Source organism: Thermobia domestica, chromosome 13 (assembly GCF_964235325.1).
Source record: "Thermobia domestica chromosome 13, izTheDome1.hap1.1, whole genome shotgun sequence".
NCBI classification, from domain to species: Eukaryota; Metazoa; Arthropoda; class Insecta; order Zygentoma; family Lepismatidae; genus Thermobia; species Thermobia domestica.
The window spans coordinates 135,372,770-135,390,060 of record NC_137466.1 but is presented as its reverse complement, the minus strand read 5'-3'; the positions used below and the strand labels follow the sequence as shown (position 1 = coordinate 135,390,060).

The window sequence follows — 17,291 nt, the reverse complement described above, 5'->3', positions numbered from 1 at the left end:
TTTCAATAGTATTTGTAAGTACATTAAAGATTGTGAAGTTAGCTAGCTTCTTTTAGGTTATTTCTTCACATATTGGAGAAAGCAACTTTGTACCCACTCTGTATATAGAACATTCAGGTTTGGTACAAAGAGTCTGAGTTCGATCCCATGTCATCTGAATTTTGAGATTTTCTGATTTCTTTCCATCATTATCACTTACAATTCTTCCATAATTATTCGCTTGAGATAGAATTATTAAAAACAACCCACATACCAATAAGTATACATTTTCTAATAAACTGCATGAATACTCATCGATAGCAAAGATGCAATACTGCTTTCTTTAGTAACTTTATGTCTCATTAAACTAATAATGATAAATTAACCACAATTCCATATTGGTAATTATGGACTCTTTTACTAGGTTACATACCCATAACATCTAGTTTTGAACAGATATTCCACAATTGCATCAGATACACATCGATTGTAAATTTACACAACGATTATCATAAACAACGTTCGGTTATTAACAAATCTAAGCGTTACACCTAATATCCATTTTTTTATTCTTGTGGTATCGATTCGTTTGATTAAAACCTTCATACTAATATCCTATACTAAATCATTTACAAACACAATTATAACATCCTACTTACGATGTGCACTTAGCCTTGTTTAACCTTTAGTTTGACATTCATAGCTATGCACTATAGGTTGCATGAAACATTTCATGTTATGCTGTAGGCTAAATCTCATATTGTGTATATAGCTATATGAAATATATAAACAATATTTTAGCAACGAAAAGTCTTCATCAAAATGACTAAATAGCTTTAATAAATGAGAGTCGGAAAACCCCTTTATTTAGTAAATATTTCCCTACATGTTTAGTACCCACGACTGTTCTCTACGACGTCTGCTGTTCATCAGGTACCATATATATATATATATATATATATATATATATATATATATATATATATATATATATATATATATATATAACAGAGAAAATAAAACTTTGAATTAGCAAAATCAATGGGAAAAATATTTTTAAAATGAAATTTAAATACTTACTGATAAATGGGAACCAGATTTACTCGTGTAGTCAGACATGAATGCACTGCACTAAAAAAATGAAAAAAAGAAAGAAAAGATAAGCATACAATATCATAATATCAAATATCATATTTAATGAAATAACAATTATAAAAGTTGTATTATCTAACTTTTTAATGTTTCTCAAGACTAATAAGTTAATAGATAAATAAACATGGCTCTTTAATAGAAATGTGGTACATTTTAGTTTTTTTTTTTTTTTAAAAAAAACACGTCTATATTGTATTTAAAAGACTGATAATATTATTAAATTCTTTACGATTCTGATGACTATCCCTATCCCGACTTTATCAAAAATTTATAGCATATAAAAATGAAAAGTGAGACAAAGGTTAGCCATACGCAGTAAATTCAACATCATTAACTGTCATTTGCACCCTGTATGTGGAGACCATTTGTTTTCTACTTAAAGCTATAAAAACGCATCGTTAAAGCGTAACGTATAGTCAAAGAGGGGAAAATAGGTTCTACCCTAAATCACAATAAACGCTCTGCTTCAGAACAGGTGGTTTATACGAGGCATGTATGATGTTTGTCTAAATGTATGATTAAGTAGAGGAAATATAAGTTTAATTTAATTTTAAATTTTATTAACTACTCTCATGTGTAAACAAACTATTACAAAAGTGATGGCGAGTCATAATTTAATTCGCTGCTACAGATAGGAGATAATGTATCAAGCAAGAGATACAGATGGTTACCATAATAATGGCAACGCCTAAGAAAGTGTAACTTGCCAAATTAACATAGCGTTTGACTTTCTTTTGCCCACAAAACATCTCTGGTGCGGTGCGGAAACAAGTCATAGAGGTTGCGAATGTTAACAAGTGAAATATTACATCATTTCACGTGCAGTTTATCGCACAGTTCCGTGAGAGAGGATTGAAGAGGAAATCTGCGTTAGATTTGTGTCTTCAAAACAGACCACAAGTCCGAGTATTGAGCCAACCAGGGGAGCTGTTTCATCTTATCTCGATGTTTCTAGAATATGACGTCATTGCTCGGAAACACCAGCTAAATCATATGATGTATATGGTTCCCTAAAATCCTACATAATTACGGGCAGTGACGCGACCGGTAAGCACAAGCACAGAATCCACTGAAAACCAGAATATTGCGGTCCACGGAAACATAAAACCATCGCCATGCTTAACAATTAAACGGAGGCACTGTGAAACTACGCTTCTTCGTGCGTCCACCACACATAAACAAGGTCCATGGTTTTCAATAAGGTGAGATGTGACTCATTCAGTTATAGCAAACATTTCCAGTTATCAACTGTCCATGTCGCATGTTCGCAGTACCATTGTCATTGTGCTTGAGTAAGAGTCCCTTATCAACGGTTTCATTCGTGCAATCCGACTCCGTATGTCCATATCAATTAACTCAAGACGGACTGTTATTTACAAAACAGGCTGTGAGGTCTTCTGCTTCAGTTCCTCCGCTACCTGGAGTGCAAATCTTACGACGGCTTTGAATGACAACCCACTTTAATCTTGGACGTGACCTGTTACCTAGAGGTTTCTCTCGATCACTATTCCTCTTCACCAATGTCGTTTAGAATTCAGTTTTGTAGACCTCATTACCTTGAATATTGTCCATCTAAATACACTCAACACACTTGCAACATACGTCACGCTCGCAACACATAACCGAGCGCCAACAATTTGCACTGTTCGGAAATCAGAGAGGTCGCCCATTTTACACTATTACCATCTGTTCAGTTCACTACACACTGCTGTTCTACTGTCTCTCACGTAGTTCACTGGATGCTCTAACGCAACATTATAAGAGCCCAGTGCTGCGATTGTTATCTGACTGTTGCTAACTGAGACATCTGACGTATTTCCAACTCCATGTGCTTCCGTTATTGATAGTCCTCTATATTTTGTTTGTAGTATCATGAGTTTCACGTGCTATCTTTAGACTATATTATATATAATAACATTTGAAACATTTTATGTACTTAATGTTACAATTTTACATCTAAAAAAAACTGAAGATTTTGGGGCAAAAACCCGTCATACCCAAAAAGTGAAAGTGTAAAGAGGGTAGCTTCACAAGTATTTCTTGTCATCCGATTCTCTTCAAACTTGGCACATATATACTAGGCTAAAAATAAATCGACACGTATTTTTTGTTTCTTTAGGAAAGTAGTTTAAAGGGGGCAAAGAACCCCTTTTCAAAAATGGATACCCTTGATTAACATTGCCACATTAAAGAAACGAAACTCTGCCGATGAAAAGATGACTTCAAAGTAGGAAATATATATTTTGTCGTTTTTGCAAGAAAAGAATTGCAAGGGGAAATGGCCGCTTTCGAAATGACAAAGAAATCCGCACAATCCTTACCGAAATTGGATTTCGGTGGAATTGCTTGAAACCGTGTTATGTTGTAGATATTGTGTTCCTAAGAAAAATCTCAACGGCAAATCCACAAATCACTGACCGTTTGGCTACTGCAGGAGCACTTTTTTGAAAACAGCTAAAGATGACGACATTCTGGATATCAGTAAAAATGACTGAAACTGTGATAGTTGTAGATATTGTGATCCTGAGAAGAAGTTTTAAAGGGCACAACTACCACTCACTGATCATTTGGCTACTACAACGCCACTTTTTTGAAAGCAACCGAAGATAGTGATGTTCTGGATTTCGGTAAAAATGACTAAAACTGTGATATATTGTAGATATTGTGATCCTCAGAAAAGGTCTTAAATGGGGACAACCATTAATCGCTGACCGTTTGGCCACTACTGGATCAAATTTTTAAAAAGAGCTGTAGGTAACGATATTCTGGATTTTGATGAAATTGCTTGAAACCGTGATATGTTGTAGATATTGTAATCCTGATAAAAGTCTCAACAGGCGTATCCACCAACCAATGTCCCTTTGGCCACTACAGAACCACTTTTTCTTTTTTTAAAGTACAGAACGTAACGGTATTCTGGATTTCGATGAAATTGCTTGAAACAGTGATAAGTTGCAGATATGGTGATCCTGAGAAAAAGTCTTAATGCACGCAACCACCAATCAGTGACCATTTTGGAACTACGGGGCCACATTTTTTAAAACAGCAGAAGATAAGAATACTCTGAAATTTTGGTAGAATTGTATGAAACACTGAAAAGTAGTATCCCATAACCAGAAAAAGGGATTAGGAGAGTAGCGGCCAACATCATTTAAGCATAGACAACATTCATATCTTCATACTACGGAACAAAGGAAAGCCGTGGAGAGCTCTAGACATTTTTTCTGAGGATCACCACATCTACAACATATCAGTTTTATTCGTTTACACCGAAATCAAAAATATCGTTATATCCGGCTGTTTTTTTTTAAATCTGTACCTGTAGTGGCCAAACGGTTGTAATTGAATGGTTTTGTCTATTAATACTTTTCCTTGTGTTGAGATCTTCAACATATCTCAGTTTTACTCAATCATACCGAAATCCAGAAAATCGTTATATTTGTCTGTTTTCAGGAAAGTATCCCTGTAGTGACCAAACGATTAGTGATTTGTAGTTGGGTCCATTCAGACTTTTTCTCAGGATAACAATATCCACAACATTTCACGGTTTCTCTCATTTTGACCGTAATCCAGAATATCACTATCTTCTCCTTGGCTGCTTTAGGAAAATGGCCTCGTAGTGACCAATGGTCAGCGATTAATGGTTGTCCCCATTAAGACCTTTCCTCAGGATCAGAATATCTACAACATATCACAGTTTCAGTCATTTTCACATAAATCCAGAACATCACTATATTCGGTTGCTTTCAAAAAAGTGGCCTCGTAGTGGAAAAACGATCAGTGAGTGGTAGTTGTGCCCGTTAGCACTTTTCCTCAGAAACACAATATCTACAACATATCACAGTTTCAAGCAATTCTACCGAAATCCTGAATTCCGTTATCTTCTGTTTCCAAAAAAGCGACCCTGTAGTGGCCAAACGGTAAGTGATTGGGGTTGTGCCTATTGAGACTTCTTCTCAGGATCACATCATCTACAACATATCACAGTTTCAGTCATTTTCATGGAAATCGAGAATGTCGTTATCTTCGGCTGTTTTCAAAAAAGTGGTTCTGTAGTGGCCAAATGGTCAGTGATTTGTGTTTGTGCCCGTGAGATTTTTTCTTAGGAATACAATATCTAGAACATTTTTCAAGCAATTCCACCGAAATCCAATTTCCGTAAGGATTGTGCGAAGTTCTTTGTCATTTCGAAGGGTGCTATTGCCCCTGCAACCCTTTTCTCGCAAACACGACAAAACAAATATTTCTCACTTTGAAGTTAACTTTACATCGGCAGAGTTTTGTTCCTCTAATGTGATCCTTTTAATCAAGGGGGCCCTTTTTTGAAAAGGGATACTTTGCCTCCTTAACATATTTTCCGAAAGAAACAAAAAAAAATACATGATGTTTTTCCAGTCTAGTATATATGTGCCAAGTTTGAAGAAAATCGGATGATGAAACTCTCGTGAAGCTGTCCCTTTTTCACTTTCACTCTTTGGACTTGGCGGTTTTATCCCCAAAGTCTTCAATTGATTTTAGTTATCATTGCTAAACGTTTTCAGTCTTTCAGGAAAATTTGAAATAATTTTGTAAATCAAATTACTCAATTCCATAATTTTTTGGGTTAATCGTCTTATGATTATGGTCTGAGGCTAAGAGAGACGGTAATGATAATGGAGAATGATAGTGGAATGACGGAAGTGGGAAGAAACAGGAGAACCATGAGAAAACCAACGCACACGGTGTTTGTCCATCACAAAGTTCACTCAACAAGGACTTGTATCAAACCGTGACTTAACACACCAAAGGTGAGCGCTCTATCACTGAGACACTGCCTCCTCTTTCGTCACTATCATTGTAGTTTTATTTAAAGAGCTTAAAATAATATTATTTGTGTGTTTGTTGATGTTTAATATTCCTGTTGAGCACTGAGGCTATATAGGGTCTGGACCTAGCGTTGAGAGTTGAACCTAAACCAACTTAATGCTTTCTAATTTTTTAATGTTAATGTTTAACAATTTGTAGTAGAGGCTCATATACTAGACACTAGATCAGGGTAGGGTCTTAAAATAGGTATTAATATATCGTCGCGTGAGAACCAGGGGAACGTAACTCCAAAAATACTGTTTTCGTTTTCTTCATGTTTGGACATAATTTTGGAAGCCCCATTTGGTGTAAATGGAATCTGTTCTCCTTGTCGATCATCTGTTGTAATGTAGCCCAATTACCATCTTATTAAAAACACATCTTTCTAAGAAAATAATATTTTTGTCCTCTCAGCTGTAAACCTACGAAAATGGAGTTGTTTCTTTGGTTCTCATGCGACTATATGAAATAATTACGAACTAGTAGATTGAGCTCTTTCAAGAAACATAACATTGTGTACTGGGCATTAAGTAATAAATTATCCACGGGAATAAAACATTGTTAATACAAGCTAATCTCCAAATGTTTAATTTTCTATAGAGTAACAAATTTAAAGGTAATTTCTTATCCATAAATCTATCAGAAACGACAAGTTACTTCCAATTAATTTTGTAAAGAAAGAAAATATATATTGAAGCATGTACCATTTGAACCAGTGTTACTTTGCTTTTCTTTTTTTTCTTTTCTAAAAAAAAAAGAATATGAAAGCAAATATTTCATAAAAATGAATTCCGCAGTAAATCAATTTTTAGTTAACACAAGTCATTCTAATCGATATTGACAGACATACGTATATGTAATAAAGGATAATAAAATTCACTGTTCAGCACAAAAGAGAAGAGAAACAAAAATACTCGTTTGTTATTGAAACATTATTTGCCCATGGTTTTTTCACTTTATTTCAGTTAATCTAGTTAGGAGAAAATTGTCCTTTCATTTTTTAAGAGCTAATCTTTAACATGGGTACATATTGCATCTTCAACATAGCTAATCTACTGCCTTAATATTTAACTACCGATGTCTCAAATTAACATTTATTAACAGTTTATTTACTGTAGATGATATTTCGTGCATGGAGTTCCAGTTCGTTTCAAGTAGATTTTTTTGTGGTGGACAAACACCGTGGGCGTAAGATTTTGTCGGGGTTCTTCTTTTTTGTCCCATTGTCTTTTTTCATTCCACTATTTTGTTTTTTCTCATCATTATTGTCTCTTTCAGTATCGATGAGAAACTATGAAACGGTTAAAATAGAAATTTCATTTTCTATTTTTTCGAAATACCAATTTTTAAGAGAGATTTGACTAAGTGAAAATTCCAAATTTGATTGTCCATAACATGGTCACCAAAAGACAATATTCCATGTCAGTGGGTTGTCTCTAGGTACTCTCGTTTCCTCCCACTTTCTCATTCTACCATTTTTTCCACCATTATTCAATTGCTTTAATCATCGTCTCCCTTAGCCTGAAGGACATAATCGTAGGACGTTAAACTGAACCAGTTTTGGTCTGCTATTTTTTTGACACGGAGACAAACGAACAAAGCATTCTACAAGACTTCCGATACTTACACATAGCATCGTTTGGAAGTTTAAATATAAAAACAAATAATCAATTCAACCTCCCACACTGTGTCTCTTAGTTTAAAGGAAAACGGATGCTAATGGTAACTAATGAATAGGAAATAATTAGCGCAATGAAAAATGCGAGGAAACGGCAGAATCTAGAGAAAACCGGCGAACATGATGTTATTCACCACAACTACAGATGACCTTGAAACAAACCAGGAACCCTTACACCAAAGAAAAGGGTGTTACCACTGAGATTCCATGCCCCAACGACTCTTTTAAGTAATAGGCCACTATTACCGTGATTATGAATATAACTATTCTGAAATGATTCGTTGTGAGCATATACAGTAAATTTAAAAATGTTGTTAAAGAAAAAAAGGAGTAATTATAAACAAGACATTTAGAAATTGACGAGAGATCTAAACAATTTCACAAAAATATTCAGAAAGATTTTGATTCGTTCTATCAGATGGACATGTGGTTCGAATGACCAATGTTAATCTACGGTCTTTACTGTTCGATCTATTTCTCTTATGTTTATTATACAGACATCTATATAATCTCCTATTACTGGTGTAAAATACTTTTAAACTGGCTTGAAATACAGTTACATAGATTGATAACTTGATATTTGTTCCCAAATTAATTGCAATTTAATCGATGCTTTAAGTACAATTTCTTTACTGTTTAATATTTTAGATACTTTTAAACTAAATTCATATGTTAGGAAGTAATGTACACCTGCAAGTGTATAGAAAACATTCTTGTTGTGATAACTGCACGCTTACAATCTTTATTATTTTCCAAGACTAACTAAGGATTGAGCTTTTGAGCCTATGTTCCAGATATGAATATGTCACTGTAAAACGTTATTTTAGTTTTTATTCTTAGAATCTAACTTATAGATATCCATATCTATCGAACGCATATTATATGCTCGGAGGAAGACAATGCTAAGCTCCCGTAAAATTGAATTATTAGGTGAAATGGGTTGGAATCGGACCAGAGAACACTATGCAGGTTGTTTAAGTTTGCAATTGCATCTGTATACGGCAGAGGGAGCTTTTTATTATGTGTTATTGTATTGCATTGCATGAGAATGTTGAGCTTTCCTTTCCGGTTAAGTCGAAACTTAGAAAAATGACGCTTATCACTGTCTTCTTCCAAGCTATTGATATCTATCTGTCTATATCTATCTATCTATCTATCTATCTATCTATCTATCTATCTATCTATATATATATATATATATATATATATATATATATATATATATAGATAGATAGATAGATAGATAGAGACGGATAGATAGATATAGATATAACATCTGACTAAACAAAATTACATTCTTGAGGGTATATTGCTCTGCATGATTTTAAACAAAATCGAGAAAACCGAATTTTTTAGGTGCTATAATGTATTTTGTTCGTTGATAATAACAATAAAAAGTGTTTATCCTGCTGAAACATGTTATTTATTTATTTATTTATTTATTTATTAAGGATGTAAAAAATACACGTTAAATCGCAGATTGTATTTATTGTCGTTTATATTTTTTAATGGTGATACACATACTCCTAACAATGACGTAAATAATTCTTGTAAAACTATGTAGTCATGGAAGATATTTGAGAACCATTAAAATCAATTTATTTTCTCTAACATCTTTAGAGATGAAAATCTTTAATTATTCAGTTTACATAGTTTTAATTAGTAGCATTTGCAATAAAAGTTTCAGTTAGAATACTACGTAGGTAGTTAGTATATGATCAAAAATCCTGGTGATGAAAATGTGAAATGAGAAATATAAAATAAATATAATAACACTTAAGAAATTGTTAATCATAACATACATCTATTGGAGATGCTGAATTATTATCTTTACTGTTTAGAAGAATCCAAGTCAAATACAAAACGTATATATTGACATATAGTTTCCAAAGTAAGGAACATCAGCGTTCTTTTATAAGATTTGTGCTTACCCTTCTGAAATACTGTGCTCCTGATTTTCTCAGAAACTATGTTGTTACAACTCTGAACGTACAATTCTGAAGAATAACATTAATTTAAAATTTAACGAAAACAAAAAAGCGGTTGCGTTAAAGCAGAATGCGATGAATTCTATTTCCTCATCTTCTGAAAACCGGACGAAGAGCCAGATGTTTTCTAGTTTTATGTCGATGTATATGTATATGTGCCTGCTTGTATGACTAAATTGGACACAGTTTCTAGAGAATTTCATCGCAAATAGCCGCAATACAATTAGTAATGAAATTCCATGGGAGTGTGTGTAGTCTCTGTCCACATAATATGAAACGTAGTCAAACAAACACACGTATCCAATACAGCTAGATTCTCTTATTACAACATAAAATTAATGCACTTTGGGCAGCATAGACTTCGAACCGACTATGCATATTTTGTTTTGATTTTCCAGTTCAATAGTATTCCTTTTCAATGTAAAGCATTATGATTTATATTGTAAATTCGTCGTCATTGATTGAATATGTTGTTGAAAGGGACGCTGAAACTAATCAACAACACCAATGTGATAATTGTTCAACGATACCTATGAGCCTCATGAATTTCATAGAATTGGTATAAAACATGGGTAACATTACTATCTCTTATCTTTACTTACTGCCGTTTTGATTATTCTAAACTTCAAACAAGTGCCATAAATTCCCTGTTAATAATGATCTTAAAGTAGGCTATATTTACCAATATTCCCTTGTCTGTGCCTCTTTATGTACTGTATTATAGAACTTGTGTGTGATATGTCGATTCTCTCTAGTTAAGAAGGGTTGAAGCTGGGTGCAAACAACAGTCGTAAGGGGAGTTTGAATCCATTCTTTGATATTTTACGAAAAATCCCAATTTCAATAGCACACCTTTCCTAATTCGTGGACGTTTTCCTTGATGTACTTATACGAAGCCCATGCAGAACGTTTGGTGTGAAACACAAACCAGAAATGGTGTGTGCAATATATTTCACGTATAGCAGCTATATACCGTACTCTATCTTTTAACATATTCATATCATTTAAACACTTATCATAGAGTGAGATCAGTTTTCCTATACCGTCATTGTAATTTCCATCTATTATTCAAAGTTTCTTTGAGTTTACCAGCAATATAATGATAAGGTGTTTTCCGGACAGACAGTATTTCAACTTTCGGAACAAGTGGGAATCAAACACATTATCACACTCCACATTTGATAAAATTTTCAAAATTTTCGCACATATTTCTCAATTTCACGGCTAGCGTTCGTGGTCATATCTGTACGGTCTCGATACTCGGTTCAAACTGAGGGATCATGTGTGGAATATGTTCCACGCTACAGTCAGTAGTTCATTCTTTTTCTAAAGCCCTTTCCCGTTGTGCATGAGATCAAAAAGCTGTCAAAAAACATGGTTGAATCCACTGACAGCAAGCAACATAGTACAATGATGGTATAGGAAAACTATATCACTCTATCGTAAGTGCTTGAATGTTTATGACGAATATTATGAAAATAGAGTGAAGTGTGCAGTTTCAGTACCTAAGACTTTTCCACAATTCATTTGTCATTTGTGTTTCAAATAGCCTTTATATTTGTTCTCATTTTTCAAATAGCCCTTATATTGTATTTATATCTTTTATCAGCAGCAAGGGCGAGATATAGTTTAAAATGGAGTTGAGTTGAGTTGACTTTGAGTTTAACGTCCCTTTTAGCAGCGATGCTATGTAAAACGGGACCTATTGATTAACGTGGAAGCGCGTATTCTAACCACTTAGCCACGAAGGGGGTCTTGTTTAAAATGGAATATGAACCTGTATCATTAGTTCGTTCGATACTTTATCGCTGAATATTGAACTCTGGTTCTCGTTAACTAATTCTAGCACTCTAGCCATAAGACTAGAAAGGATATCTTCAGTGCCTTTTGTCAGTTAAATAGTACAATCTTCTTTTCTCAATGTCAAACCGCCCTTTGCACTAGTCAGTCTACGTCACCCGAATTGGCGTGTGGCGTCGGCCAATAACGCTCCAGTACCTTGTTTCTTAACCTTCAGAGAGGAATCTAATCATTCATAATTGAATTTCTTCGTATGTGTGGAAAATTATGAATGAGTAGATTCCTCCCTGAAGGTTTAGTAACAGGGCACTGCGAGCTTATTGGCTGATGCCACACGCCAATTCGGCGCGAGCTATAGTAGCTCTCATTACGCCTTTGGTGCACGGTATTCTGGGTTTGATTCTTGGTAGGAGAGTCTTGAAATTTGAACGGATCACGATGGTTCGAATTTCATCTCAAATTATAGGTACACGTCTTTTACAGCTTCGGTGGGGAAAGGACGTTCAACTTCAATACAGGCAACCAACCATTCATCCTCAAACCAATCAGAAAACAGTGCCTCCACTATTTCCAACAATAAAACTATGTATTTTTTACAGCAGGAAAAGATACAATATCTTATTTTGCATATCGACACTTTAAGGTTTACAACTATATATTTTCTAAATATACATATGATCGTCCGTCTATTAACAGGTAACAGATCAAAAACGGTAAAAATAAAGAGAAATGTTTTATTTATTTATTTTTGATTTGGATTTATTTTCCCAAGAACAGATCATTCTTTCTTGACCCTAAACCTAAATTATAGAAATATGGCTTTTTCAATTTCAACATCGACCATCACAAGACAGAAATGATAATTTTTTATATAATGATTCAGCGTTGTAAGAATAATTTCTGCTTCCACTCTCATTTTGTACTAAATCAGACTGAGGAATAGATTACAATTGCACTATTTATCTTACTTCCTGACAACTGCCCGAAACGGCATGAAAAATAACGAACGGACCTACGATCCCCTGCGGAAGTACTCTATGGTTTGTTAAAGTAATTACAAAATAAAATTTAAAATTTTAATGAAATTAATATTGAAATTACATTTTCCTCTAACCAATAGAAGGAAAATGAAGAAAACATAAAATAATGTCTAGGGTATGATCAAGGATAAAGAAATTAACACTTGTAACTCCCGAAGGCACCAGTTAGTGGGTCAATGATTCTGGCCGGAGTATTACTAAATTTGGGGCATTATGGTTTACTACGTGTTATATATTTTATGGAGAATGTTGCTGTAAATCCAAGTGATTGGGAATTAGTATTATTGGTATTTGGTCAGTAAGAGCTTTGCCTACAAGTTGATGTAAAGTCTTTTATTTCCTACTCTTCGGTAGCATATATGGGACTAGTATTAATGGGACTGATACCAATAGGATCACGAGATTTTAGAGGGGACCTAACATTTATAATTGCGCATGACTTGTGTTTTTCGTGATTCTTTTGCCTTGCAAATATTTCTTACGAACGATTAGGGAGTCGAAGATTATTAATTAAACGGAGCATATTATCTTGGAAGAAAGAATATACTTGGTTGCACTGGAACATCACACAAAATGCCAACAGAAAAGTTGTGCAATGAAAAAGAAAGACATACAGAAGAGACGATGTGAACTGTAAAAACCGCGGCGAATATCATACCATACAATATTAGAGCTCATATGTACACTGATAACGACATCTATCCAACAAAGATCCGTACTGTAGAGATGAAGACTTAATGCTTGATACCATGAAATAAATTATAAATGTCATAATCCGTTAAAAAAAGGAACTCCATGAAGATTTACCTACCGATAGGAAAGGAGTCACATTTGCCCATACAATATTTTCAGTCGCTCGCCCATGTGCACTTTCATCCTAAATATGGGTTAAGACAACTCTTGAATCTTGGAAAGTGCGCGTTCTACACACAAATAGTCAAATTTGAGTCTTCCGTCGCTCCGTCGACCTTCCGTCGAAGATGAGATTATTTACAATTTCTTTTTGAGAATGCAGATTATATTGTGAAAAATTTAGGTGAACACGAGATATTCCACGCAAAAGGGCGTTTAAAGTGCACTAGCAAATGCAGTTAGTGCAAGTGCTCTTGTTCCCAGGACGAAAATTTATCTTACGATATTTGATCTGTAATCACTAGGCATACTGAATATGACACATTATCAACAAGCAACTAGACGTGAAACACCTTCACTCTGGCGGTGACATTAAATCCGTTAATCTTCCTGGATCCTAAGGCTATCCTAAAAGCTTCTCCTGTCGATACCTTGTGAATGTGAGGCTGTCAAAATAAGCCTGTCTTCGGATGAAGCGGGCAGCATAACATTGTAGGATTTACCGGAATATTAAGTCAGTTATCCTGCCATCCCATTGATCAATTTTGTTCCATCAAATCCTACCACAAACTAAACTTGTTTTATTCTGTCATAGGTCAGTGTAAACACAGAAATCAACAAACGTATGCCAATAACTCTACGCGAAGGCATTAGACTTATTGTTAGCTGCTGAAGAGAGCTGCTCGCGGTCGTGTATAGCCTTAGGTCTAGGTGATTTCCACTTGATTATGTCTTTTGCGGGCTCTTAACCATTATTTCTACCAGGGTTTAGAGGAACGAACTTGTTTATGCCAAAATACCGTAGTTTACATAATACCAGGCCATGCAAACGCACGGACTCTTTGAAGGCGTTTCTGGTCACAAGTTTTATGACAATTCTCCTAGAAGTTCTGAAGAAGTATTCTGACCTCACTCAGCAACTAAAAGTAGTATTCACAGATATACTGCAAGGAAAAAATTGACGGAAACCGTAGGTACATCTAAATGCTGGTTTGAAGCTTCGTGGATGTTATACGTCAAGTTGAAAGAAGTCTCCTCATCTCAGAAAACAAAAAGTTGCAATGGACAATATCTTGCAACTGTAAATTTGAATTCGAATGATAGTGTGAGTGCCTCAGAGGTGGTCTAAGCTGATTTTATATGTGTATATACTGCACTGTCTACAGATGATAGAATCCAATATAATTTTGTGACAATGTTGGTGACGATGAAGTAGTAGACACCTTCTCTCTGAGATAATTTCAACAACATTGCAGAATGACAATAATTGTTGAGTTTCTGATTTCTATTACACCAACCAAACTAATATAAAAACAATTATATTTTTTCCTTACATATAACAAATGTATGAGTCAATTAAAGTGGTTAAGAAACGTTAAATTCTACAGGGTGACCCAAAAGTAGGTATGTATATCTTTATTTAATCTTCCAATTTATTAATTTGGCCTTAAAATTTTAATTGGAAACAAAAGTAACTTACTTATAATCTACATCCTAAAATGCAAGAATTCAAGATTGCGTCATTTCCCCAAAGAATATTCTTTGGAGCTCCTAGTATATTAATTAGAACATAATTCCGAAAAATCTCCACAAATCTTCAACTTATTTTTCAAAACGTCTTATTAAAACTTTATTTTACTAGACTATATGATAAAGTCGCCAATATTATACATACGACTTTCTCCTTTTGTTAGTTAACACTCCATAGTCGTATGATTTGCCTGTTGTTAATAATTGAATTTCGGCCAAATCTGTAAATACAGTCTTATACCTTTGGGTGGCGGATTTAATACCGTTAATTCTTTAAATATAAATATTTTAATATCATTAGTATTTTTCATGTAAATCATCATAATAATTTAACAGTGATTGACTAATAAAACGTTTGATAACATTACTTGTAGTTATATGCGAGTATAAAAATATCTTCCAGTGTAGTGCACGCACTGTCATTCTGAGTCAATGAATTCCCGATAAAAAAAAAAAATTTAATGTCTGCACAAATTCCTGTGAGAAATGTGTAGAAAACTTAGTAGTTTGCACAAATTGATTTCGAGCCTCGTAACTGTGTATTTGTGTGTATATATACGTGTAAAAGAAACAAAATGAAGGAAAGAAGACTCAACATTAGTCTCAACCTCTGGAGATTTCTCAAGACTAAGTTATATATATATATATATATATATATATATATATATATATATATATATATATATATATATATATAAACACACACATAAGACATTTGTTCAATTGCTTTGTTTCGCTTTGGTCTACGATGCTTCAGAAGTGAAAGAAAGTGAATAAGAATATCGTTTCTCAACCATGGTGAGGGAGTTTTTTCTACTTCCAATAAGAGAAACAGCAAGTAAATAAAGATGGGAGATAAAGATAGAAGAAGAAAAGAGAGTCAAGGGAACGAATGAACATCTCTTCAATAGCAATAGTACTTTATTTCGTTCAATGGAAGTGCGCTCTCGTCACGCCCAAAGCTCGAATTCAAGTACACTGAAAACGACGACCGAGAGAGAGAGAGAGAGAGAGAAGACCCGAAAAGTACCAGAAAAGAAACAAAGAGACTAGCTTTTACACGTTTAGAGCTCGTACGTATATATGAGAGAATCGCGAACGTTAACCAATGAACACTCCTTAAAATGGTTCTTCAAGAACTAGAGAAGGATAGAGAGACTTTTTTTGTTCCTTTTAGGTCAATGCTTTTGTGAAGTGGGTTGAAATTTGTTGGGCTCTTTTTTCTTCTGTACAAGGCTAAGCTTTAACCAAACAAGGCTTGAACAAAATTGATCTACAATACAAAAAACATCCAAACATTTTTTTCTTTACTTTCAATAGTTCCTGTTTCTTTAGTAAGTGAATTTTATTCGACCTTTTCTGGCCTTTAAATTCAATTGAAAAATCCTCTCAGTCACTCTGCTAGCATGTTTTCTCAACAAAAGCTGTAAGTGAGTACTTCGTATAGTATACTTTCCTCACACATAAAGCTAGATATTGAACTAGTAAGTCTATCCTTCGAGCTTTTTTCTCCTCGATCTTCTTTTTACCTTACATTTCGAATATTGAATAATCTCTTAAGGAGATGAATTAGATTTTGAAACTACAGATCTAAAAATCCAAAGATATATATTTAAAGTTTTGGTCGAAAACAACTTTTATGAAACTCTTCTGCTTTCCAAGATCATATAGAGGATATTTCACATCATCAAGGTAAAATAAATTTCATAAAAGTACTTCAACAATACTTAGTTTTGAAGTTTATCCTATATTTTTTGAGATTTAATTACGGATTAAGTTTCCAGGTATTTATATCTAAAAGGAAGTTTAGCTTTCCTGAAATCAATCAGAAAAGGTTTTTATTATAAATAAATGTTTAGCACCTCTACATATCAAACTTTCTGGTTGTGATAGCAACTATGTAATTTTCTAGTTAATTGCGTGGGAGCTCGACGTCCTTTGAAATATAAATACCTGAAAATTTCACCCATAATGAGTGTCAAAAATACCATTAATTTCAGATATAAGTAATACTGGAACACGCTCTTAAAGAGATTTCTGGTACTTTGATAACGTAAGATACTTTCTATATGATTTTGAATCTTTTCTCCAATATTCCATAAGAATTGATTTTAACTATTGTACATAATTAGTGATTGTGATTTTGTCTTCTTTTAATCTCGTTAATAGTAATTCTTCGCCTACATTTTGACTTCATTTGGATTAGCATAGATATTTTAATTTATTCATAGTGTATCTGGGTTTTGTCTATTGTTGGTCTCAATTGGAACTACTCATGTATAGCTACTTCAAGCTCAAAATTCGCGGGACGCGGTGGCTCAGTGGTAGAGCGTTTCCTTCTGGTGCACTTGGATCCCAGCTCGCTCCAAATGAATTTCGTGGCGGACAAACACCGTATCCTTGGGCTTTCTCAGGTTTCTACCATTT

General features: G+C 34.1%; 1 protein-coding gene across 2 annotated transcripts in view; it reads right to left on the bottom strand.

Annotated features, from left to right (window-relative positions):
• The window catches only part of LOC145668536 (calcitonin gene-related peptide type 1 receptor-like), a 1,245,332-nt gene that overhangs the window by 554,760 nt on the left and 673,281 nt on the right, over window positions 1–17,291 (bottom strand). For both annotated transcript variants that reach the window (XR_014128034.1, XM_081736520.1), the window contains exon 4: window positions 1,060–1,110. Coding sequence is in view for 1 of the 2 variants with exons in the window: in XM_081736520.1 (XP_081592646.1) it covers window positions 1,060–1,110 (51 nt within the window). In the remaining variant the exon portion in view is untranslated. The remainder of the gene's footprint in view (window positions 1–1,059; window positions 1,111–17,291) is intronic.